Consider the following 25,302-nt stretch of genomic DNA (forward strand, 5'->3'; position numbering starts at 1 on the left):
ATGCATCGCATGTGCCCAATACACATCTAAAAAAAAAGAAATAGCCATAATAAAAATGCGAATTGTTGAAACTGCACAGGAAACCAAAACATAACACTTTAGCAACGAGAAGAAAAACAACTTATAGGACAGAACAACATATAACAAGACACAATGTCATTAAAGAAAATGTTTGTGCAGCTGGTCTTGGAATGAATGGTGGTTGCAGAGAGATGCGATACTGTCGGGAAGATCATTCCAAAGAACAATGGCACGCGGAAATGCATATGAATTGAAGGCTTGGGTTCTTCCCTATATGCGTTTAATGCTGGCAAGGGAGATGGCCTGGTGCTGTGACGATATTTATGAGTTAAGCAGAAAAGAGCGATGAAACGACAAATATCTAATGGTTTGAGGGAGGTATCAAGTTTGATCTCAGTGGCGGTGAAATGGTTATTGTACTTATGTGTAATGAAACGAGCGGCTCTATTTTGTACGGATTCAAGCATGTTGATTGGGTAGTTTTGATAAGGTGACCACGTAGGTGAAGCAGATTCTAGTTGGGAACGCACAGTTGTTAAGTAAGCCGCTCTTCACACGTTATTAGTGGCGTTTCGCAAGTTCCGGTGCAGGTACCCAAGTGATCTTGAAGCTTTGGCACAAATGCATTGAATGTGCGTGGCTCATGAAAGGTTATCCGTGAGGTTAACACCTAAATCTTATCAGATGATGCCCAAGACACTACAGTACCATCAATGAAGTGCTAGAAAATATAATTTGTATGCTTTTGGGGTAAAGAGATAACTTCGCATTTAATTGAGTTGAGCATTATTTGCCATTTACTACACCAATTTGAAATTAGGTTCAGGCCAGTTTGGAGAGCGAGGTGATCGTCTATAGACAAACGGAAACAAGGAGCGTTATCGGCATGAGTAAGATTCAAAAACACGGTCTGGCTCGCACCTCGATGACAATAGAGGATAAAACGCATATCACAAAGCATTAAATGACTTTAGTTTAAGAGTTCGTCACTAAACTTCGGGCATCTCTAGGGCGCCTAGCAACTGCAGCAGCTGCCGACGCCGCGCTTCGCCAGATGGCGCCGCCGCCACCGGCGCTTGCTTCGCCAGTTGTGCGTAGTAGAGGGGGAGGAGGTGTCGCCTAACCACAAGCGAATCCTAAGCGCAGCCAGGCAGCCGTTGCTTTATCAACACAACCAGGTTTAACCAGTGCTAAACCACTGCCATTTTTTTTGCCTCGCTAATTATGCTTGGTATAAGTATGGAAGACAACGCGAACTAAATATACTGTTACGGCATTTTCTCAATACCATGAACAAAATGCCGCAGGCAATCCACAACCTTTGGAAACATCGCATATTTTGCCATCTCTCTCCCAAATGCGTTCAGATTTCAGTGTCCTCGCCGCACTGTCACCTTTTTAGCTCCTAAAAATTATTCAGCACGCTTTCGGTGCGTGCCGGATCCCCATTTGGAACTCCGCGTGTTCCGACGCCACGGGAACATAATATCAGCGCGGGAGCGTTAAACGCCCCGTTGTCCAAAAAATCCGATGTCGACGTTGTCGGCGTCGACGTTGCGAGCGAAACATCGCAAGCATGACTCTGGCAGCTAGGTGATGCCCAGAGAGCAACCTAGGAGGCAGGTGAGCCACCTGTAGGTCACGTGACCTTGCGACGTCATCACAGCCTGTCCATCGGATAGTGAGCGAACTGCACGTCGTGGCTGGGGGCAGCTAAATCATTGACTGGTCGCTCGGAAAGAGTAACCTGGGCCGCACGAGGCCCACCGCTCGGAGCACTTACCATTGTAGAATAGTGGCGCATCGCGTAATCGCTGCACCACTGCGCCTGGCGAGGTGTGAGGACTACCAGGGATCTGTGAATGTAAAGTAGAGAATGACTATCCGCATATATGGAAATTAACCCATTGCACTACCGCGTCATGCCATTATGGCGGAGCTTAAGTATACCCTCCAATTTTCTTCTTCCGACTTCCGTATAAGGTGTTTTAAGGCCGCAATACAGGCAACATTCTTACGGCGGCAAGTCGGCGATTTTCGCCCAACGCGCGCACTCGACGCCCGTCGTCGAGAAAACCGCCGCCGCCGACGATCTGAGCCACTTTTAGACACTTCTTGCGCGGCATCCGGCCGATACCCACCCCCCTGTAAAGGCCTCAATAAGGCAGAGGAGCGTTGGCTACTTCGCCTCTACACCAACACGGTACTGTGCCCGGCAGTGCTCAAACATTTCAATTCGGCTTTTTCGGGCGAGTGTCCACACTGTGGGGAAGTGTTTGCGGACACGTATCACATGGTGTGGGCATGCCCTGCCAATCCTGCTTTCCCACCCCACCCCCACCCCACCCGAGAGGACTGGGAGGCTGCCCTGCTCGGCTGCTCAACTCTCCAGGACCAACGAGCCCTGGTGACAAGAGCCCAGTCCGCCGCGGAGGCCACAGGGGTCCCGGACTAGGAATCCCTCCTAGTGATTGTGAGGGCCGGGCCCTTCAGGCACGGTCCAAGCAATACCTCTGTATATAGTATGAATAAATGTTTTACACCACCACCATCCGGTGAGACCGGAAGCAGCGGCTAAAGCGAGCCAACAGCAGCGCAGAAAGCCCGCTCTTCCGGTTTGGCTGCAACTGCCCGCCGCCGCCAAAATGGCCGCCATGGCCGACGAGCTACGCAGGGATACTGGCACGGAAATGTTACTGTCGAGCGAGTAAACGCTCAATTAGACATGCGATGTCGCTTTTTTTGGGGGGGAGAACACGACAGAGTTAAGACCGAAATGCCGACATTTCCTTCTGGAAGTGAATGTGTCGAATAAAACCGCAGCCACTGGTGTCCGTGGCTGAGCGGGCATCCAAAGGTATACGCGACGGCATGCATTCAAGCACGCAAATCCTTATAGATAGCTATGCACACGTGCTGAAATTAGTGCAGCTATGTCGGAATGAACACTTTCGTGATTAAAACATAAGAGACCGCTTCGCTCCTCTCAAATAGCTCCTCGTTCAGTGGTATTTGCCACTTGTTGACCCCATTCGCTTTCGCGGCGAGGGATACGCTCAGGCGTGCCGCCGTTTATTCGCTTCATGTATCTTCGGCCGGGCTTCGCACCGCCACGACGTTTCCTGCCACGCGAACTTCGGAAAAAAAATCGTCGCATGTATCCCGGGCTTTATGCGCGCTACTGGAGTGGTGGCAAATACAATTACCCATATTGCGATGGCTGAGTTTTGCGTCAAATCCCTTTACAGATTTCCTTTATTCCCTTGCTGGTGACTCCTACGTAGCAACCTCGTACACTTACTTGTGACATGCGACGTACGTGATTTAATCCTTGAAGCAAGGCCTGCTTTGGTACCGTCTTTGTTAAAAGTAACCAGGCTGCATGGTTTTCTTCTAGCTTGTATAATGGAGCCCTTGTGGCTTTCCTAAAGAAAAAAAGGTGTTGGAAGATAAGAAGACCCCCAGTCCTTACCTTTAACGATCATTTCAGCTTCAGGGAAGCTGTAAGGGCAGCCAAACGCAAACCATGCAGCCTGGTTACTTTTAACAAAGACGGTACATTACAGATTAAAGCAAGAGGAATAAAAACTTACAACCCGGCGCGCTTGTTGCGTCACTACAATTTGGATGGGGCACACTTAACAAAAGCAAAAAAAATCTCTGCGCCTCCCGTAACCGAGAGTAGAGTAAGCATGAAATGTTTACGGGCCTAATGTCATCTCGGTGGACACCCGAACCGCACCGTACAGGAAGGGAGGAACGACACCACCCGTTCAGCGCGATGCCTTGCCATTTGAACGCAAGGTTTTTTGAGGAAAGGAAATGGCGCAGTAATTCTCTGCCATCTCGGTGGACACCCGAACCGCGCCGTAAAGGAAGGGAGGAACGCCACCACCCGTTCGGCGCGATGCCTTGCCCTTTGAACGCAGCGCTTCTCCCCCGGATCACGTACGACAACGAACTGCAACATGGAATTTATGTGCTTTTTGCACGCGTTATTAGAAATCGGAAATTATAATTCCGTGCATTATCAAACCCACAGCGCGACTGATATCTTGATAAACATTGAGAAGGCACTGGCAGCAGTTATTTTTTGTGACTCGTTTGGAGACCAACCGTTGCTTGCATGCCGGTCGCGTAGGAGGGCTTAGAGAGTCTCGTTAAATCTCGTTAAGTCTCGTACGGTGCCCGGATGTTCTCGTTTCAGAGCCCGGATGACTGGAATTCAGTGCCCGGATGACTCGATTTCAGTGCCCGGATGACTCGATTTCAGTGCCCGGATGAGTGGATTTCAATGCCCGGATGAGTGGATTTCAATGCCCGGATGAGTGGATCTCGGTCTCGGCGTGACGTCACCACACTGCCGACAACGGGAGCTAAAAGCATTTCATGCTTAAAAATATTAAGGACTATGACAGCGAAAGCACCTTAAAAGCAAGCTAGAAAAGGAAATGGTTAGTCGTTACAAGAAATAGAGAATGTTTGCAAAGTTATTAATCTCTCACCACGTATAATATTGGGCGCCCCCGCTCTAGACGGCAGAACTTCTCACGCTTTGATCTGCGTTATTTCAGCGTGATCTGTCCCAGCCGACAAGTCTTTCATTAGCTGGATAATTAGGAAACGCATTACGCGAGCGAATAGAGCACGGCTTTTGTTTGCGCCAGACCAACATCCTTGGGACGGTTCTGTAAACATACGGTTGTTTGCTGCGGGGGTTAGCTGCGGAGCATTCACTGCGTTGAGGCTGTGTAATCACAAAATGGAGCAAAACACTACGTAATATCAGAGATGTGGTTATCGGGCAAACCTGGTAGAATCATAATCGCGAATCTCGCTCAGCAAAGCTTACCTAAATTGTTTTTTTTTTCAGTGTTTCGCAACTCGTTCAGACGAAGTTCCGTGCGCGAAATTTTGCACGATCTAAACTTAATCTTTTCATTAACTTTTGATTTGATTTTGATTAAACCTCAATGCGCTCTTCGTCAGCTTCATTCAAGCACGCCAAAAGAGCTTTTACGTTTTCTAACTCATACACTGAACAAAAAAAATGTGTAAAAAGATTAGTTTTTGATAAATTATGCCTTTTCTTTACTCGTCGCACAACCCCATCTGAGCCTACAGCCACGTTCATAAACATAAATTTATGTTTTCATAATTTTGTACTTTAACGTAAATCTTTGTCAAAGTGCGAAGGTACTGGCATTTAATTAATCATGCAAACTGTGTCATCAGTTACAAAGGGGCTCCTTATATATATATTTTAAAACAACGCAGACATGTACCGACCGAGAAGATCAGCATACATAACCCTCGGATAAGTTGACAAAAGCGCTCGCGATCAAGCAGGTAATTATTACATCATTTAGAGAGAGGAAAGCGTCAAGCAATGAAATGCTTGGAGACATTTACGCCGCGGGTGCCTTCGTTTTCTTATCGTAAAGAAGGAAGTAGACAGAGTGCGGCTATGCAGTGAGGAGGAGGAGGAAGAACACTATTTTACTTAGCTTTTTTTTTTCCCCCGCACATATATCTCCTTGGCATTCACCACCGTACTTTGGCCAATCCCCCCGCGTGGGTATGAGCCATTTTAAGGCGAAAGCCTTTACTGCCTCATACTGTCGTTAGCAGACGCGCCGACAGCCTTGTCGACAGACGCGTCGGCAGATTCGTCCGTCTTTCGGCGTCACTGCTTAAAAGGCTCAAGGTTCCAGCATGAATAAAGGCGCATCTATTGAATGCATGGGCTTCATAAATAAAATAAAAGGAGTAAAGTCAAGAAAAGGAAAATAAAAATAATAAACACAAATAACAACAAAATAAAAATATGATGTGAAAATAAAAATAAAAACAACAAAATTAAGAAAATGAGCAAAAAAATAAGAAACAAAATATGAAAAATAAAAAAGTAAATAAAAACAAACAGTGGCCAGGAAACGCCTTCGCCTCGCAGCTCTTCAGAGAGACAAAGTGCCCCCTGAATTTTTCATATGGTGAAGAAGAAGATTTCGCGCCTAATAAGTGTCCAGGGCTCTCATAGCTCGCAGCACCACACCTATAGTTGGTGTGCTAGAAAAAATGCATGAGCGGGCTTCAGTTTTAATTTGCGCCGCCTTTTGCGAGACGCGTGGAACCTCGATTATGGGACCTCTTTCTGCATATATGCATATGTGCACTAATCAATTAAGAGACTAATAAATTTCATTTCTGGCGTGGCTCTGATATTTTCATGTCGAACATTCTCGAACAAAAATTTAGATATTGGGAAATTGTTAGCTATTGTTACGGAAATATTCAAGGTAATGGTGCAGTGTTCTGATATATAGCAAAATCTCTCAGTTAAAGAGTTTCCATGGATTGCATCGAGCAGTTCAGACTGCCATAGAAAGCCAATGGGGAATAATTTTGGTGATAGCAAAAATGTTAATAGAAAATAAAAGTGCAAGACTGCCATTAGGGGATCTGCGGATATACTGATCGTTACAGATATCTTACATTATATGAAAAAATTTGCATTCATCAACGGTTTCCCGATCGAAAATGCTTTTGTCCAGAACTGTTGGGTACGGTTGAGAAGACGAGACCTCCACCCTGCGCTGCGTAGTTTAATGTGTTCAAACCTCGTCATGTAGCCCGTAATTAAGCGAGCTGATGTACATTATATGAGGTTATATGGGGTTAATTGGAGAGACATGGGACTGGCCTTTGCCTTGCAGTGGGCGTAGTCAAGCTGATGATGATGATATGTGAGGTTATAGCAGCTAATATTCGAGCACCGTCTAAATGATCTTCCTGAATAAAAACTAGAGAACACCTTCAAGCTTCATTCGGCTTCAGAAAAGTGACACTGTGGAAGCTGAGAAGGCTTCACAATTCGCGCTTCTCATGTAGAACCATATGTTGACTTGCCCGTGAAAAGCTGCGTTGCTCGTGGATAGAAACTAGTTCGTCACTGATATTTCTCTCCCTTAGTTACAGACAAATCCCAGTCTAAGTGAAATACACTGTTCTTCATTAGGAGCTTTCGGCCTATTTAACAGAAACAGGCAGAATAGGCAGAAGTATAAACAGAGGCTGTTCATTCTCTGCTTTCAAGGATGACTTCCGGCGAAGGTTCGGCATGGTATAGCGTGTTCTTTTCTCTGCTTATGTTTGTCCTTCCATAGATGAAGTAAATAATGCTATCCTATAACTTTATGCAATAACTCATTTTCATCTTTAATTTCTCTTAACAAAAAAAATCCATAATTATTGCTACCTGAAGCGTCTATAGATGGCGCCAGCTGTCTCAATAGCTGCTGCCTACCCCTCCTCCCAGAGTAAACTTCTACCGGGCGGCTCTTATTTCATCACGTCGACGCTCGAACTGCTGCGCAGCATACTCTTCTCGGTAGGTAGATATAACCTAATACATATAGTGCATACGTAGCTGTGGCGAATCACGTGATTTGATGCTTGTGATGCGAGCGAGCGCCGTAGGCTCAACGCGCGCAGCTGTGGCTAGTCACGTGGCATATGACGTCAGACCCAGGCCTACGCTCCTCCTGGTTTCAAGGTCAAATTTCATAGGCACACGACCTTCAGCTTTGTACGGGAGGAGTAGAGCTTTCGCTATGAAACAGTGTGATGAAGTAGCTTTCCGGTGGTTTTGAGCATAAACAAACAAACATTAAAAAACTCGCCAATATAACGGCGCGAAACCTTTTTATATGTTGTTTTATTCATGAGTGACCTGTAAATGCACTGCGATGTTTAAAACTTCCGGCACCCCTCACCGTAACACATCTTTCATTGAAGGGAACGTAACCAAACCAAGCATTGCCTATGTACTCACTGCTTCCGGAATTATAGCTCGTCCGCTTCAGCAAATAGTTCAGCAAGATGGAGCAAGTGCCGAGGATTCAGAGGAGACGCTAAGGGTACAGTGAACTAGAATATTGGGTAGTGTGCTCACTCCGCGCCGGCTCAATGGGGGAGCGGTGGCCCAGCGAATGTCGACAGGTTTCTGTTTCGCGGCGCCGACACGAGGTGGCGCCACAGTAGACTTCACGGTAGGAGTTGCCGTCGCCGTCAGTGCGCCATGTGTATTTGTGTGCTCGTTGTTGTTCTGTTGTGCGGTTTTGCGCTGGTTCGAGCGCTTCTCGTGGGGTCATTTCACGTTTTTGTTCACGTATGGTGCCAGTGCTTGTTCAAGCTTGCCCAGATAAGCGGCCTTCAAATGCAGGGCCCTCCAGATTCAAACTTGGGTGCCTGCGCATGACCACGATGAGCACGTAGGTAGAAGTGACTGTAGACTTGTTTTCTACGTAATAGGGTATGTTGCACGGAAGTGTGTACTGGAGACAAATTGCCAAATGTGCATTACCTTGCTTACAATGCAGTCTCCCAATGAAAACTGTTTTCCTGCGAGGCTGACAAAATACCGCGACCATGGAGGACTGCTCTACCCACCGGCGCAGCTTTATGGATTTGTGTTGAAGCTTGAAAACCTCTCCACAGAAAACCTCACAGAACCAACTTCTTTTTGAAGTCTGCTTCTAACCACTTCCAACATATGAAGAATGCTTTCGGAATGTAATTCATTTTAGCGAAGAAAAAGTCGAACGGGCGAAGCACCTTAAACTGAGCCGTTGCTGACGCTGCTCTGAAGTGATAGAATACGACAAAGAGGCGAAGTGGTTTGGTTTACGGGGTTGTATCGTCCCTGAGCGACTCAGGCTATGCGGGACGCTATAGTGAAGGGCTCCGGAAATTTCCACCACATGGGTACAACTCACTGTAACCCGGGGTTCTTCAACGTGCACTGACATCATACAGTACGTGGGCCTCTATAATTTCGCCTCCATCGAAATTCGACAGCCGTGGCCGGGTTCGAACCCATGTCTTTCGGATCAGCAGCCGAGCGCCATCTGAGCCACCGCTGCCAGAGGCGAAATGAGCGAGCATAAATGCATGCAGTGATGACAAATCTGCCTCATTCTTTATTTTTTTAAATAGCAGTGGATACTGCATGCCTGTTCAAAAAAATGCGAAGTCAGTTACTGTTGTGTCGAAATTGTTTCGGTACGCGTGCCTCGATCGTGTTTAGCGCAAAGCGCTAATTTTAAATAATGTATATGCCCCCCCCCCCCCCCCCCCCCATTCCTTGTACTTTCGCTCACTTATGTGTCTCCCTTCTACCTCCCTGCCCCTCTGTGTTATGTGTGCTGCAGCTTGGCTCCTTGCGAATAGAAATAACTGCTGCCGCCGACACTCTCCGTTCCGCGTTTGTCCCTGGCATATAATCAAATTCCGCCACACCACATGCAACTACTATTAACTTTAAGTATTGATACAAAAAGCTGTATGACCGCTCGGTACGCACTGCGTTGTAACTGCAAGGAAACATTGCAGGCACGAGTGACAATACGTGATCATCCCTGCGTGCCAAGCGTATACTGATAAAAGTTGCTCTGTAACCCCTCATGCAATGTCCCTTGTGGAACTTTGAGAAATAAATAAACATGTGCACATGCCAGAAATTAAGTTCCATTCAAGATCTGCCGAGCCATTTCGATGACACACACGCGAATGTTGCGATAATAATTCAATTTGTCGGCGCGGCTACCACGGCTACTGCGACGCCAGCCGAATGCGCCACTCGTTTTCACCCGTGAAGACGCGTGCAGCGCCACCACGCGCCACCGCGCCCTGTCGACACCGGCGGGGTCACCCCGAGCGGGCCTGTGAGCACACTACCCAATATTCTAGTTCACTGTACTAAGGGACAACTCGACGCCCAACGTCACCCGACGCCATCGTGTCAAGTTCCGTCATGCGGTGGTAATGAGTCTCGACGGCTCGATTGGCTCCAGTGCATGGTTTCCCATGCTTCAGAAGACGCCGATTCTTTTTTCTCCTCTGTTCGCCTCTGGCAGAATACTTTTTTTGCGCGCGAGTTTGGGGACTCGTAAGGCTCGTTTTTCTTTCCCGTCACGGGAAAACGAAGGGAGAATTAGGGACGAAAACGGGGACGACAAGTGCGGTAAAGGCGGGGAACGATACCAACTCCAACGCGCAAACTTGCGCGAGGGAAAAGAACGCGAAAAGTGGCTGGACGGACCGTTCTCGTTAGGCGCATTTGTGGATGAGAGCTGTTGAAGCGGGACCAAGTCGAGAGGACAGACCAGCGCGTGCTGTAAACAATGCGTGAGTGCCCGTCTCCCTATATAGATGCTCTCCCGGCGAAGAATCTCCAACGAGCGCCTGATTGGAGCCGCGCTCACTTCTCAACCACGCTGCATGACTAATCAGGCGTGAATTTCCCGCTCACTCAGTCTCATCGACCGACCTCCGATTTTTTTACTAGCTCTTTACTTGCGCCTTGCAAAGAAAGATGGCAAAAGTCGGTGCGAAAGCTAGAGTACGCTGGGAGGGGTGAACTTTGTTAGTGAATTGACGCGGAAGAGAAAACCTTTGTGCAGATGGACGGCACATAAACTGTTAATTGAGCATATGAATACAAGGTTTCAAATAATATAAACCACAGTTCTTCTCGATGTTGCCTCCAGGGAACGTCATTAAAAGGCTCGCCCAGTGGCTTCAAGTGTAGCAACGAAAAGTTTGTTGTGAAAGCAAAATTTTCACAGCGGTTGATGCGAGTCAATTTCTTTTTTCATCTCGCGAATTTGTCGAAAATCATTTTAGAGCCAGCACATGGATGGAAACGACGAGTTACTTGCGCCTTGATGAGAAAGGTGGCAAAAGTCGGTGCGAAAGCTAGAGTACGCTGGGATGGGTGAACTTTGTTAGTGAATTGACGCGGAACAGAAAATCTTTGTGCAGATGGACGGCACGTAAATTGTTAATTGAGCATATGAATACCAGGTTTCAATTAATATCAACCATAGTTCTCGCTGTTTGCCTCCATGCAACGTCATTAAAAGGCTTGCCCAGTGGCTTCAAGTATAGCAACGAAAAGTTTGTTATGAAAGCAAAATTTTCACAGCGGTTGATGCGAGTCAATTTCTTTTTTCATCTCGCGAATTTGTCGAAAATCATTTTAGAGCCAGCACATGGATGGAAACGACGAGTTACTTGCGCCTTGATGAGAAAGGTGGCAAAAGTCGGTGCGAAAGCTAGAGTACGCTGGGATGGGTGAACTTTGTTAGTGAATTGACGCGGAACAGAAAATCTTTGTGCAGATGGACGGCACATAAATTGTTAATTGAGCATATGAATACCAGGTTTCAATTAATATCAACCATAGTTCTCGCTGTTTGCCTCCATGCAACGTCATTAAAAGGCTTGCCCAGTGGCTTCAAGTATAGCAACGAAAAGTTTGTTATGAAAGCAAAATTTTCACAGCGGTTGATGCGAGTCATTTTCTTTTTTCATCTCGTGAATTTGTCGAAAATCATTTTAGAGCCAGCACATGGATGAAAACGACGATTCCAAAAGAACACTTAACTCCTTATTTTTAACTTTTGACAAGCCGCCCTAACAAGACGGCTCAGAGTTAAGTCCATAAAAAAACAGTGGGATAGCAGCAAAGCAACGTTTTGCACTGACGCTCCTGTAACAACAGGACATCGCGGTAGCTGTATACCACGATGCTCTCCTCTGTGCGCACATTAAATTATTTCAACGCTGCGTTTTTCACTCTAATAAATTTAACTCAACTGAAAGTTCAGTTTTAGGCTAAAATAAAAACTTTCGCGGCATTTCTGCGAGGTTTTGCTTGAGAATAATTGTATTTTTGCTCCTGAATCCACGTAATAGATGCCCAACAATGGTCAAGTAAGAAACCTCCTGGCATTCCTATGCCTCTCAATGGTGGATGAACTTTAGAGAAAACAGTTTTCCCTGTAGTTACATTAAGAAACACCTTGGAGGAGAGAGTGAACTCTGCCTCAGTCACGTGTGAAGGCATCACCAAGCGGTAGACAAGTTGCAAGTTGGTTTGCAAGGGTGGAAGAGGGGGCTAGTTGGTAGTTCATCTTGAGGAAAAACACAGCGCACTCCTAAGACACGGACAAAGAAAGGCAAGACGAGACAGCGTTGGTGCAGGCAAGTTGGTGCAGGCTTTAACCTGCCCACCTAGTTTTTCCTGGAAGACGGATGCTGACTTTCCTTCAGAACTGGGTCACCAACGGAACTCAGTGAACAATGACCGTTCCCGGGAACGCCACCAGAGGTCTCCTGCTAATGCCTCTTTCCAGGAATTGGCCTCGCCCTAATCCTATATGACTAACTTTCTCGGGTGAGAGAAGTGAAAATAGATGCCAAAAACAGGCGCATTCTTGTGCAGCCTTCTGTGGGTAGCACTGCTCAGTTACTGAAAAAAAAATGAGAAGGGCCCATGGGTGCAGACAGAGGGATGGAAGGATAGAGGTGAGTGAACAGGAAGGAAGTGGTAACAGAAACAACCTGCTGCGGCTCCGTTTTTGCTTCCTGCCACCTTACTTTCTCTCTCTCCTGGAGAGAACAAGAGATAAGCGATGAGTAAGCTAGTGTGCCCAAAGAAAAGAAAAAGTGCTTGTCACGTTGGTAAGATTCCTGTCGCAGATGTCGCTGCTTCGCCGTGACGTCACATATTTGGGATCACGTGTCTTTTCGCCCTAAAAACTGGCGAGACGACACGCATCGTTTCAGTTTCCCTTCAGTGTGCACATTGGCAGCAACGGCACAGGTTTCTCTCGCGTGCAGTAGAGGCGACCATAGCGCGATCACAGCCTGGAGAGCAAAGTGACGTGTTCCCCAAGCCACTCAGACGCCACGATGCCTTCCTTGAACCGTCGTCAGCGCCGCAAAAAGGTGAGTCCGATATGCCTTTTTCGTACCTTTATTTCAGCAGAGAGCAAAGATTTTGCGATCACATTTCACAACTCTACCATGTTCACTGCCCAGCAAGCACCTTGTTCTTAGCGCGCTCAGGGCTGCTAGCAGCAAATCCTTGTTTCAAACACGTTGCCTCGTATACAGAGAGGTTTGCAAAAACTTCAGGCATTCACTTCCCTGCGTTGCGATGTTGTTGTTGTTTTTTTTGCCGCACGAACAACCATTTCCTTTAACCACGTAGATCTTTAGACAAGCTGGTATCGCGTTCTTACAGAGAGGCTAGGCGAGGAAGCAGAAAAGCGGAAAGGCTTAGTACTCCTTTCTTTGTTCCTTCGCGCTGTGTTTCCGTGCTAAGCCTATTTGCTAAAACGCATTTCCTCCATCATCCACTCCATGCGTACTTACGATGTGGTTGGCCTGAATTTGATTTTACGTTAGTCGAATTTTTTTTCTTCGCTCTTGGTGATAGTTACTGCGCTGGATGAAAAATTGAAACAAAGTCTGTATCTAACCGTGTTCTGAGGTTGCCATGTGGTACAAACATCGGCGCTGTTTTTACTTGGGTGCTCCGCCGCGCTTGTCCCGAACAGCGCGTCAACCCGATGTGGAACCATCTTTTTCTCCTTTGTTGTCTGTTTTGTGGTCACCTCACCTTAAGTTTCCTGTGATAAAGTATTCAGTAACGTGTACCAGGTGCAAAATACGCTCGCCGTGTTTCTGCGCGGTGCTTTTACCACGGGCTGCGGCGCTCAAGTTTTTCCGACAAATTTTTTACCCGGCATTAATCATCTTGAGTGCAACTTCCCTCCGCAGCGTAAAAGGCTTAGGTCTTTTCTGACAATTCAGCCGCTGTGTAGAGCTTATTCACGTGACATCAACTCCGCTAACTGATGATAACCTACTCTTGCGCTGAGGTTCCTATCAAGTAGCTATGCACCAACCAGCCTAGACCACAGTCCTGAACCAACTGCATTACATGCATGCGTATGCAGGCAGTCGTGGCGTTCGAAAAAGATGGCGGTCGCATCTCGTCTCGCCCACACATGCGAGACACTCCTATTGCCCAGCTACTCGGAAATGGCCCCCCTCTTCCCCGAGGCGTCGGGGAGGAGACTATTGTCAGTGTCCTTCGAGTGAAGTGGGGCGCGATACCATCCCTCCATCTCCCTTTGTGCACGGTCTTTAGTGCCCGCAAGCACCCCGCATTCGGAGATTTTAGTTTCGACAAGCAGGATTTTTGGGTGCAGCAGAGGCTAGCCAGGAAGCCAACCTGCAAATCATGAATCACCAACTGGCCCAAAACATTCCAGGTAGAGGGGGAAGGTTCGGTCAGCTTTCTGGGGCTATGCAGACAAGACTAGGCAGGAAATGGGTTGAGGCTTTGTCCCGTTGCCGTGAAGAGTGGCCTCTCCGACTTCCTGCAGCCGCTCCCCTAGCCCGAACAAATGACAAGCCCCCCCCCCCCCCCACACTTCGTGAACAAAGGCACTCCTACATTGCTTTCCTGCCTAGACTTGGCTGCATAGCCACAAAAAGCTGTCCGCGAGAATCGGGGCTCCTCTGAGGGGCATCTGGCGCTTTGTTCTCCAGCACTTTCCAATTTCCCCCATTCACTACTATCACCCATCTATGTCTCTAGACCTAGCAGACCGCTTCCTATATCTCGGTGTCAAAGGCATATCTCCTTTGCTTTCTTGCCCAGCCGCTGCTGCATTGCCATCCGAAGTAACCGGTTTCTGGACCCTAAGTTGGTGGCCGCTATGACGTCAATGCAAACTATGTTTTCCCTGTGTGAAAAAGAGTTTGGAGCTACGCGCTGAGCACGCCCCTGAAGAATGTGTTCCGTTTCCGGGGGTAAAAAAGTCTGCCGCGATGTGGTTTCGATTGTAGGACTAGCTTTTAGCCTAAAGCTCGCCGTCTTTTGAATTGCCTGCGTGGTTCCACTCCACTGAGTCATAAACAGACGGTGTCTACTGTGCACTCCGCGGCCCCCCTGAGCTGTTTCCGGGCGCGTCCAGAAGGTAGCCGTTTTCGGAACAAGAAAGCGGAGAAGCTGAATTTTTCTTCTGTCTGGGCGCGGCCTGTACCGAGAAAAGCACTCTGCAGGCCGCGCCGGGAACTGCAGAATGCACCATTCACTTCAGAACTGCATGTTCAGACCGCGAAGATACGAGCTTTTACGCGGTTTCCATGTTCGGAAAACATCTGCGCGCACTGTGAGTGAAGCCATTTTCCTATTTACTGAATCCTATTGTCACGTGCCACACCCCGCGACTACGGACGCTGAAGGAGTGCTTTTTGGACATACCTGACGCACCACAAACTCGATTCCGCGACCGCGCGTCCTACATGAAATAAGCCGGGTTATGTACGCTACATTAAAACACGGCAAGCGCAAATACCTTAACAGGGGTATGTACAGTTCTGATGCCTTCAAGCAACCGATATAGCGTAGTCAAAGCTTTCACAACGTAGCAAATTATGTGATGGGCGCTCGATCAGCACATTTTGGCCTTCGGTTAAAGACCAAAACGTGTCATGCAGCCGCGGTGGCTCAGTGGTTATGGCGCTCAGCTGCTGACCCAAAAGACGCGGGTTCGATCCCGGTAGCGACGGTCAAATTTCGATGGTGGTGAAATCATAGAGGCCCGTGTACTGTGCGATGTCAGCGCACGTTAAAGAACCCCAGATGGTCGAAATTTCCGGAGCCCTTAACTACGGCGTCCCTCATAGCCTGAGTCGCTTTAGCACGTGAAACCTCCCATAAACCAACCCAAAACATGCCATGAGATTATGGCAGAAAAAAGCTACTGTAAGATCACAGCCGCGGTAAGATACTCATGCTGTAAGAATTGAGCACCGCAGTTTCAAAGAAACGAGGATTTTTAAGTTCGATTTCGCAATGAAATTCGCATAATGGCGCCGTAATGTTTTCAATTTCTTGGATGGAGCGGCCGCCACATGTAGTATACTAGAACTTTCGTCAACGAGGCGTCAGTCAGTGTACCGTAAAGAGCTTTAGGAGTGAAAACTGAAATGGGCGCTGCTCTATACTAATGATCTCTTATCACAGTCTAGATTTTGGAACCGCACTTTTGCCGACGTGCAATCGCCATCGCGCTCGCTGATAATTGTTTCGAGCACCGGGATGCATAAAAGCGGGCGCATGCACTGATTAAAAAATTCTCGGTAGAAATTTCCTACAGCGTTTCCAATAAAGCCATTGCGAAATACAACACCTTAGCAACCTCTCCGTCGGGTCGAAAAAAAAATGGTTCCTTCTTTCAGTGTTCAAGTTCAGTGTTCTGTCCCTTAAAATATTGAATCCCGGCCTGGCCTGATCAATTCTTTCTCATCATATTTCCTCCTAAGGAGAGTGTAGTGGTGTATGACAGAGCCATACTCTTACTAACCTCAGCACGCGCACAACGCCAAGATTGTGCTAAGGAACGCATCAACCCCAGAGCGTTACCCTCTTCCGGGCTGCCATTTTGCATTTCGTCGCGCTACCTATAGGGTTTATCCAAAATGCGGTACCATGTGTTTGCTGCCGTGTGCTATCCGCCATGTTGGAGAATCGCCTCCGAAATCACAGGACGTATCTGTGTACGCACGTGGCTCGATTTTTTTTCTGGCTCAAGGTGCCCATTTACCGGGTGTTTTTTTTAGAAGGTCCAAAATTTTTTTGAAAAGGTAAATTGCTTTAGATTTATTTTAGCGCTGGGGCTATACTGGAGGCTACGGCGGGCACCCACCAGGAAAGAAGAAAACTGCTTTAATTAGTTCGCTGATTAACTAAATATGTTAATAAAGTTTTCTAATTTTTATTTTAGGGGTTATGTTGTGTTCACAGAATTGGAGATCGTCCTCCAAACAGTCCAACCGAGAAAAAACGATTTCAATTAAAAAATTTTCACGCACGTTACGAGGCGCGAAAAAGTCACCCTGGTAGGCATCTTCACACCGTAACTCAGCGGCTGGGAGCGCCTCTGACGTAGTTCGCTCCGCCCTGCGCTTGGCGTCACACGGCTGATATCACCTGAAGCCCGGACGGGCGGCCTGCGCTATCGCTGCTTCTTTCGCTCCGCGGCCTCGCGGAATGCCGCGTTGGCACAAAAACGCACTGACACAAAGCGCAGGGCGGTGCGAACTGCGTCACAGACGCTGTGTTACAGTGTCAAGCTGCCTACCAGGGTGTCTTTTTCTCGCTTCGTAACGCGCGCAAAAATTTTTTTCATGAAATTTTTTTTTTCTTGGCTGGATTGTTTGGAAGACGATCTCCAACTCTGCTAATACAACATATCCCCTAAAATAACAATTATAAAAGGTAACTAACGTATTCCGTTAATCAGCAAACTAATTAAAGTAGTTTGCTTCTTACCTGGCGTCCGCCGTAGCCCTCAGTAAAGCCCCAGGGTTAAAACAAATCAAAGGGAATTTACCTTTCTTTAAAAATTTTGGACCTTCAAGAAAAAAACACCCGGTATTGCTCTGTGCCTTCCCGTACACAAAAAGACGTCCAAGGAGAAAAAAAAGGTAGGGCGCCTGATTCGAGCGCGTTTCTATTTCTCCTCAGCAAAGTAACTTGGAAACTTGGACGGCGTGGATAGGTCAACTGACCACTCGTCACTTATTTTTACCGCCTCAGTTGCCTGGAAGGAGGGTTTTCCGACAAGAACATGCTTGAGGCCAGAGCGTAGGAAGTGGCTGTAGTCATCCTCCAATATGGTGACATTCCACCTGTTTCGCTTTTCTCCAGTAGATGGCAGCAGTTTTGCATAACGGGTTGAGAAGGAGTAGGCGATTAGATGATTCGCGCTTACCCAGGGCATAGAAATAGCTTAGACGGGAAATAGACCTCTCCATTTAGCCTTCCTGGCATGAGCAGAGCAGGCGACAAAATGAACAGGCAAATCCTGTGGAACATATTAAAAGATGAAGGTATCGGTCATGAGGTAACTGATTTTCTATAGGAAGTATACCGAGATAATAAAGTTGAAATTACTTGGGAAGGGATAAAAAGTGCAACTGTGGAGGTACATAAATGATTATGGCAAGGTTGTCCTCCTCAACAAGGTTACAAGGCAGTAATCTAGGTTATAATTTGTCGTACAGATTAGGCTTAGAGGTCGCTGAGCACCGGCTGCCGGGTTTCATGTATGCGGACGACATTGTACTGTTAGGAGGGTTTGCCAGCTGGTGAATTGTTGTGCAGACGAAGGAGAGTGTATAGGTTTCAATTTTATCGCAACTACGTCGGGTGAGATGGTTTTCAACGATACAACTGATCAGGTGCTTACAATACAAGGCCATGAATTACCCAGAGTGGCCGAATACACATATTTCGGGATATGCTTAAACGAAGGGCAGATATACATGGAAAAAGCACGAACAGTCTGTTAGGGCAAAACGGCGAAGATATGCCGGGATAATGACACAGTCAGCATTATCGGGGTACAATAAGCATTCGATAGCTTTTTTGCCGAAAAGAGGATCCACTACCTTTGTTATCGGCCATCTTCGGAGCCCCATGGAGCGACTCCACAGGCGTTTCTTGGGAAAAGAGTCACCTAACCTAAAGAGGCAGGCTTTAACGTATACGCGCTTTTACAGCGATAAGCTCCTTAACCACAAGCGTAATCAGGTGCTTCGTAAGGAGCAGGCGACAAAAATTCATTGACGGCGGCGGACCATAGCTTAACCGCGGCCACGTTTTCGTTTTTACGTAAAATATTAAAACCATTTCCGCTTCACTGCATGCAGCATTTATCTCGCAATACATAAGTGACCCCGAACATGGGGGGGGGGGGGGGGGGGGGGGCAAGGAGGGTGGTTGCCTCCCCCACCTCCCCCTTAACTTTTTGCGCTCCTTTCACCAAAATCTAAGTGCTTGCACTCAGATCACATTTTTGACAATGGTTCTTGTTCGTAGATTTTATTAATGTACAGAGCAGTGCGGCCGAGCTATATGACTCCGTAGCCAGCTGTAAAACTTTTCATTTAGTAACCTAAACCAATCACGTCATAGCAGGAGCCGTTGATTGCCTGACCCCTGTTCATGAGCATGATTAGCAGACTTGAAACACATTAGGTGCAAACATTTTTGATGAAATCGATCACTCCTTGTGTGCACATCTTATCAAGCTGCGTATTTCAATCTTTATGTGCATTTGCAAGTCTACCTTTGCACAGTGCCAAATAAAAAGTATACAAAGAAATGAAATCTGTAAAAAATTCAACATTAAATAAATAAAAACACAAATTTAGCCTGGTTGGCTACACGGATGCTAAACAGGCTAAACACGCGTGTGTTTAGCCTGGTTGGCTCATGGTTTTGCATTGCTGGTTCGTCGGCACGTACGTCTGGCGGCGATATTAGGCTCAGGTTAAGTTGATCTCATATGTTCTCGCCGCAGATGAAAGTGGATGAAGTCGAGGCGTGTACGACTGCGGCGACAGCGTAGCACTATCGTGTGGTGGCCAATGAAGCTCAGCTGTCCACGCCGTCACGGGTTTTACACCCATTCGCGGCAATATTTATTTATTTTATCTCTGCATGGGACAAGATCATTCTTATGGTCAAGCTTCACTCTCGGTCGTCGAAATATGTGACCATTCTGTGTTTAAATCAGCTTTAACTAATCTGATGGTAACATAGTACATGTAATTCTTGCGTACTGCCGTTTATTCTTTCCAGCTCACGTGGTAGTTCGAACAGACCTGGTCTCTCTCTCTTTATTTTTTTCCTTCACAAATTCTGCTGTTTGGTTTGGTTTATGGGGCTTCACGTCCCAAAGCGACTAAGGCTATGAGAGACGCCGTAGTGGAGGGCTCCGGAAATTTCGACCACCTGGGGTTCTCTAACGTGCACTGACATCGCACAGTACACGGGCCTCTAGAATTTCTCCTCCAAAGAAATTCTAGCCGCCGCGGCCGGGATCGAACCCGCGTCTTTCGGGCCATCTGCTGTTTAAGCTCATGACAGAATATGTGCACCAGTTTTTTCGTGCCATTTTCTACAACTTGCTCCTTGTGTCTTTTTTTTTGCGTGGTATGCTTTACTTTCATTCTATGCTCATAATTTACTGTTAATGACTGTTAATTTGTTTGATTGTATTTGCTGTAACCTACTCATTTGCGCGAGCCATATTTTTGTTCACATTTTGTGTTACTAGTGACTGCTGTTCTTTTCAAATTTTGTCTATTATACCCCACTCCCCTCTGTAATGCCCTCGGGCCCTGAAGGCACTGAAATAAATAAATAAAAAAAAACTCGGTGAGCCGGTTAAGCCTTCTGAAGTAGTGTTTTCGCACTAGAAATTAAATTAAATATTATTATGACGAGCAGTTAAAGGAGCATAGTCACCTAACATTTGCGTACGTGTTTTCTTCTTTGTAATGATGCGCAAAAGAATTATTATACATTATTATACTGTTTTGCTTTTTCGGTTTCAACAATTTAACGATGGCTGTGAGGTCGAAGTGTGGTATAGGTCACGTGAGGCATAAAAATTCGTTGTCATTACGGCTCTTGAGGAAGGCTGGTTTCAGCATAGAGAATCAAAACGCTGAAGCCACCCAATTTAGGTGTCTACACTCCTTTAACTGTGAAGTCCACCCGTGAATAAGTGCAAGAGATCAGCTAACTTGTGTGTTGTGTATTCAGCGTTGCGCACTAACGAAATGCGGGACACTGGAAAGTGCATTTTCGGGTATAAGGTACGTTCAATCCAATTTTTGATGAACTCTTTTCCGCATGCAAACATCGGCTACATCCAAGTTTTTCCCTAAAACGAAGGGCATCTTATATGCATTGACAAATGTTATCGTGGATGTCCTCACGCCACAGCACACAACAGGGCGAGTACATGACATTCATATTAATGCGGCATCGAGCAGCGCAATACTGCACACGGTTAGCATGGCTTTCTGACCATCCTTCGAGCAGCCTGGTTGAATTTTTACTGGCGCCTCTTACAGTCCGTAAAAGTTACGACTACTGTAATTTGTGCGACATTCTCACCACTCGCTATGTATTCTCTGATCAGCAGCAACTCAAGAAGGCCGAAGAGCAACGCAAGCAGACCGAGGAGCAACTCGCGCAGACTGGGGAGCAGCTCATGCAGACTGAGAAGCGAGCCACACAGACTAGGGAACAACTCAAGCACTCTGTGCAGCAACGCAAGCAAACTAAGGCGCAACTCAAGCAGACTAAGAAGCAACTGGAGCAGCCCGGTAAGAAACTCAAGCAGGCCCAGGAGAAACAAATGCAGACTGGGGAGCAACTCAGACAGACTGCGGACACCGAAGAAGCCTCTACGCCAGACGCTGTGTTAGAGGCGCCCAATGTCTCTGGCGAGAGTCCGGACGATCCCTCACCCTCTGCAGACTGCTCCGAGGAACAGGTCGTCGGTGTTGAATGCCCTGAGAACCCAGAGCCGACCAAGCGTGTACGGCGCTCCGTGGCTGCGTGGACGACCTGTATGCGAGAGGCCTTTCTGGCAAGGTGCGACGCTATTGATAATCTTGTGCATCTACAGCGATAGCGATAACAAGCTTGAAGGGAAAGTGGTAATGCTCACGGTCGGGTGGTGCGTGTCGACAAAGTCGTTGCAGTCATTATTACTTGCTGGGTAATGTTAACACTTCGCCCTGGGCACTGTGACTATCTGTTATGGCTCTTCCAACAGTTGCATTCAAGGCAACTGTGCAGGCGCGGAATGCAGGCCCCTCAGTTTGGGGCCCATCAGATCTCGCGTACACTTGGTTCTTTTCATTCTCACATCTATAATGTTCATTTCCATTTCACTTGCTTAAAATCAACCGCTTTGATTTTCGCACGCAGATACATCCAATCATTGTCCATGCCCTTTCGCTGAATTTTTAATGTCCCCCCCCCCCCTCCCCCCGCTGCTTGCTGCAAATAAAAGAACGCATTGCGATGGCCAACTGAAGGTGTCGAAGCTGCATGATGGAACACAAATTTTGCTTTTTTAGGAGCGCAAGTAAGAGTACGTCCTGTGAAGTTGCATAGACCCTCGCAGTGATTTCCGAACGACCTTTGACGCACCTCCTTCACGTGAACGGTGTTCGCAGGCGACGATCATTGCAGCAGCCGCCGATGCACGCACAGCTCATTGGCTCCACCTTTGCCGATGAAGGGATGACACCGGAACCCACCGGCCAATGGGCGCTCCGGAATCCCAGGGAGTCGCAGACCCGCAGCGAGCTTGAGGAGAGGCGCGTGGTCGAGCCTGACCCTCCGTTCTCCTATAGATAGTGAGTTATCCTCTTCTTCAAACGACACCTCTTGAGGCACATCTCCGTGTCACCGTCCCGCTAGCCGCTGATAATTCCGTATAGCTGGACGTGGTTGTTTGTGCTATTTGCCCCGGAGGTGCTCGGTTGGCAATTTTTTTCTATTCTTTGATCATTTGCTTACCAAGTCTCAGCCGCTTCGTAACGGATAGACGCCGGGCAGGTGTCCCAGCAGAAAAGAGGAAAATAAAATGCAAATAGAAAAGAAGGCATAAACAGAACAAAGTTGTTGGGAACGAGATGCGCCACGCGCACACTCCCGCATGCAAAAGTCCGTACCTCTTGGTAACATGATCGATGTTAATTCGAAATCTTTGTTCACGGCGTGTTTCTTAAAGATACGAGACTTTAAGAGCACTGTGAGATACCGGGATAGAAATATATGAGATAAGAGTCCATTCCTCCGATGTGTAGCGAAATCTTTCTTTGATAGTGTCTCTATAGCTCGCATCCATCAGTTAAGAGCCATAGAAAACCAATGAGGAACGCTTTTGACGATAGCAAAAACGTTAATACCAAAAAAATGCGAGTCTGCGGACAGGAGATCTGCGGACATATTGATTGTTATAGTGAAGTCTTACAATATATGAAAAAAATTGCGTTCATAAAGTCTTTCCAGTTCAAAAATGCTTTCCTCGATGAGGTTTTTTTTTTTTTTGCTGCATTTGTTAATCTCCCATTCATAAAAACTGCTAAAATTAAAAATATACATCCCCTACGCTCCTTTGTTTCGGTGACTGTTGTCTTTGGTCACTATTATTCAGAACTGCTGGGCATGACTGCACCCGCTGATCGATAAGGCGAAGATGTGGCAAGGCAGGTTATTGACGGGGTTGTTGATGGTAATACTGTAGCACAAGCACGCTACAAGGATCGATAGCTACCACAGGCAAAGCAAGAGAATACAAGTTTGCCACGTTAGCTGTTTATTAATAATGGCAGTTGGCGTATGGTCTCGCCTGAATCGGTATTTTCCCCGCCCTTTCTTTTTCCGTTTCAGTGTCCGGGACACGCTGTTCAAGTATGGTACGTATTAAATCGATTTTCTACTCTACCATGCGTCCCTCGTATTTCGCAAGTGTCAGACAGAACGTACTCCGACACTGCTGGCAGAAGCGAGCTGCGTAACTGTGGCTACTGGACGAACACGGCCGTATGGCCATTTCAGAAAGAAACCTTGGACCGCCCCGATCCTCGCCCTTTAACAGAGATAAGGTTACGGGGCCGTGGCAGTCGATTGCCCTAAAGGCCTACAAGGCTCTGTTTAGCTTTCTGAGAGCGACTGGCTTGAGGGACCAGTTGTGCCAGTGCCCCCTCCACCCCTCTGTTTTTCCCCTTTTCAGTCCCCTCTTCCCCTGTGCAGGGTAGCCAACCAGAACACTCTTCTGGTTAACATCCCTGCCTTCCCTCTTCCTTTTATTGCGAAAGCAATACTACTCGCACTTTCACGCCTTTGCCGTGCCGCGGCCGGTGACCACCATCGTGCCGCGGCGGTGACCACCAATGACCTTCATTTGACCTTGACTGCATTAGATTGGATTAGATTAGACTGGACTAGATTAGATTAGATTACATTTGAATAGATTAGATTACATTGGATTGGAAAGGAGTGGATTGGATTGGAGTTGATTGGATTTCATTGGTTTGGATTGGATTATCTAACCGATGCATCACCACAAGTCTAACCACAAGCACCACCATCAGCTACACTACCAGCTGTACCATGGCGTACGTACGGATATTGCTTTCGCAATTACCGGGCTTAACCAAACTAAGCCACAGCAAATTTTATTTATCTCTGAACTGATCTTCAAAAAGGAACAGCGCGACTTTTTACTGGGACGAAAGGAAAGACACAACAAGCGTCGTGAGCAGCACTCTCAAAGCATAGACTTTCTCAATATCACCTAGAGGCAAAAAGTTGGCGCCACCGTCTATGCGAGTTTCATCCACAGCGGGAATGCCGGGAAGGCGAGGTTTCTTATCTGGCTTGATTTGAATTAGGCTGAAAACGTAGACTGTGCCTCGAAATCTGCAGGTACGCCGCAATGTTCACCTCTGCCTGCGCGCAGATTACATTATAATATTCGTGCGCTTTTCACTTCTTCAATAAATTTAACAAAAGTGTTGGGCTGGTATCGTCAATGTCGCAATATTTCTTTGAGTTTTGCCGGGAGAAGGCATATTATTAAGGTAGAATTCACTTTCATGCCCAACAATGCCTAAGCCTAATATCAGTACTTCGACTTCCCGGCATTCCCCGCACCTCTCCATGGAAGTTCACGTGTTTGAGCTTCGTTCATTGGCGCAATCCGGGACGCCGTTTAACGCAGGAGACGCGTGAACAACGGGACAAATAAAAAAAAAATAAATAAAAAAAGCATGGACGTGGGGAACAGCTTTTGGCATAATTAGTTTTAAGGGTACGTCAGTCGCTGGTTGCCACTGCCGTTAATGTGCCGTCAGGTCTTCCACGGAGGACGCTAAGGCTACTTCCGTGATTTGAATGTCAAAGCCTCTTCTCATCGTCAGTTCACCTGCGAGGTTCAATTAAGGCATTCCTTCCTTTCTGATGATACACCTGCTCAGGGAACTCATACGCTAGGTTCAATTTTACTGACGATTGACCGTCGAGCAAGGCTTAGAGCCGAACGGGCGACGGCGCTCTGTGGACTCCCTGGCAGCGTTGCAAGACGCTGTCGCGTTCCGCTCTTAGAGGCCAAGCTTAACATCTTAACCACACATCAGTAACACAAGCCGAAACACCGCGCTTAAAGGGTCAGTCTACTCACCGAGATGAGTGTATAAATAATGGCATATTCTGGTAGTTGGCACCCTATAACATCAATAACGAGGGGTCTGCGCCCGGTTTAGGCAGGAATTTATATTTTATTTCGGCGTTAAAAGTCGCGTAAAAAAGCATGATGGTGACCCCAAACGTTCCTTTTGTTCAAGAAAGTGGTAGTCTTTTTTTGCAGAAGCATAAGTGAATATACTATGTACCATTTGTATGCCCCAATGTCAGAGAAACGCACGTTTTGTTCTAGTAAACAGTAGAAGGCGTACCGCTCGCTTTTTCTGTAAATCACATGAATATTTATAGTTACACGTACGCAAAACACAGGCACATTCCCACTTTTAGTT

At 47.0% G+C, this 25,302-nt stretch overlaps 1 protein-coding gene and 1 long non-coding RNA gene across 2 annotated transcripts in view; one reads left to right on the plus strand and one right to left on the minus strand.

Moving 5' to 3' along the window:
- LOC149363547 (uncharacterized) lies at positions 1-22,104 on the minus strand. The gene is made up of 3 exons (XR_016289087.1): positions 21,988-22,104; positions 21,220-21,319; positions 1-1,877 (listed from the first exon to the last, which is right to left on the minus strand). It is a non-coding gene; the product is annotated as an uncharacterized LOC149363547 (long non-coding RNA).
- LOC149363548 (uncharacterized) overlaps positions 12,680-25,302 on the plus strand; it is a 19,198-nt gene continuing 6,575 nt past the window's right edge. Inside the window, exons 1-4 of the mRNA XM_089573534.1 lie at positions 12,680-12,816; positions 20,889-21,346; positions 21,937-22,119; positions 23,159-23,184. Of these exons, the coding sequence (XP_089429660.1) occupies positions 12,781-12,816; positions 20,889-21,346; positions 21,937-22,119; positions 23,159-23,184 (703 nt within the window). The 5' untranslated portion in view covers positions 12,680-12,780. The remainder of the gene's footprint in view (positions 12,817-20,888; positions 21,347-21,936; positions 22,120-23,158; positions 23,185-25,302) is intronic.

The sequence above is a fragment of the Amblyomma mixtum genome, chromosome 2 (genome assembly GCF_055824585.1).
Source record: "Amblyomma mixtum isolate Tamu chromosome 2, ASM5582458v1, whole genome shotgun sequence".
NCBI lineage: Eukaryota > Metazoa > Arthropoda > Arachnida > Ixodida > Ixodidae > Amblyomma > Amblyomma mixtum.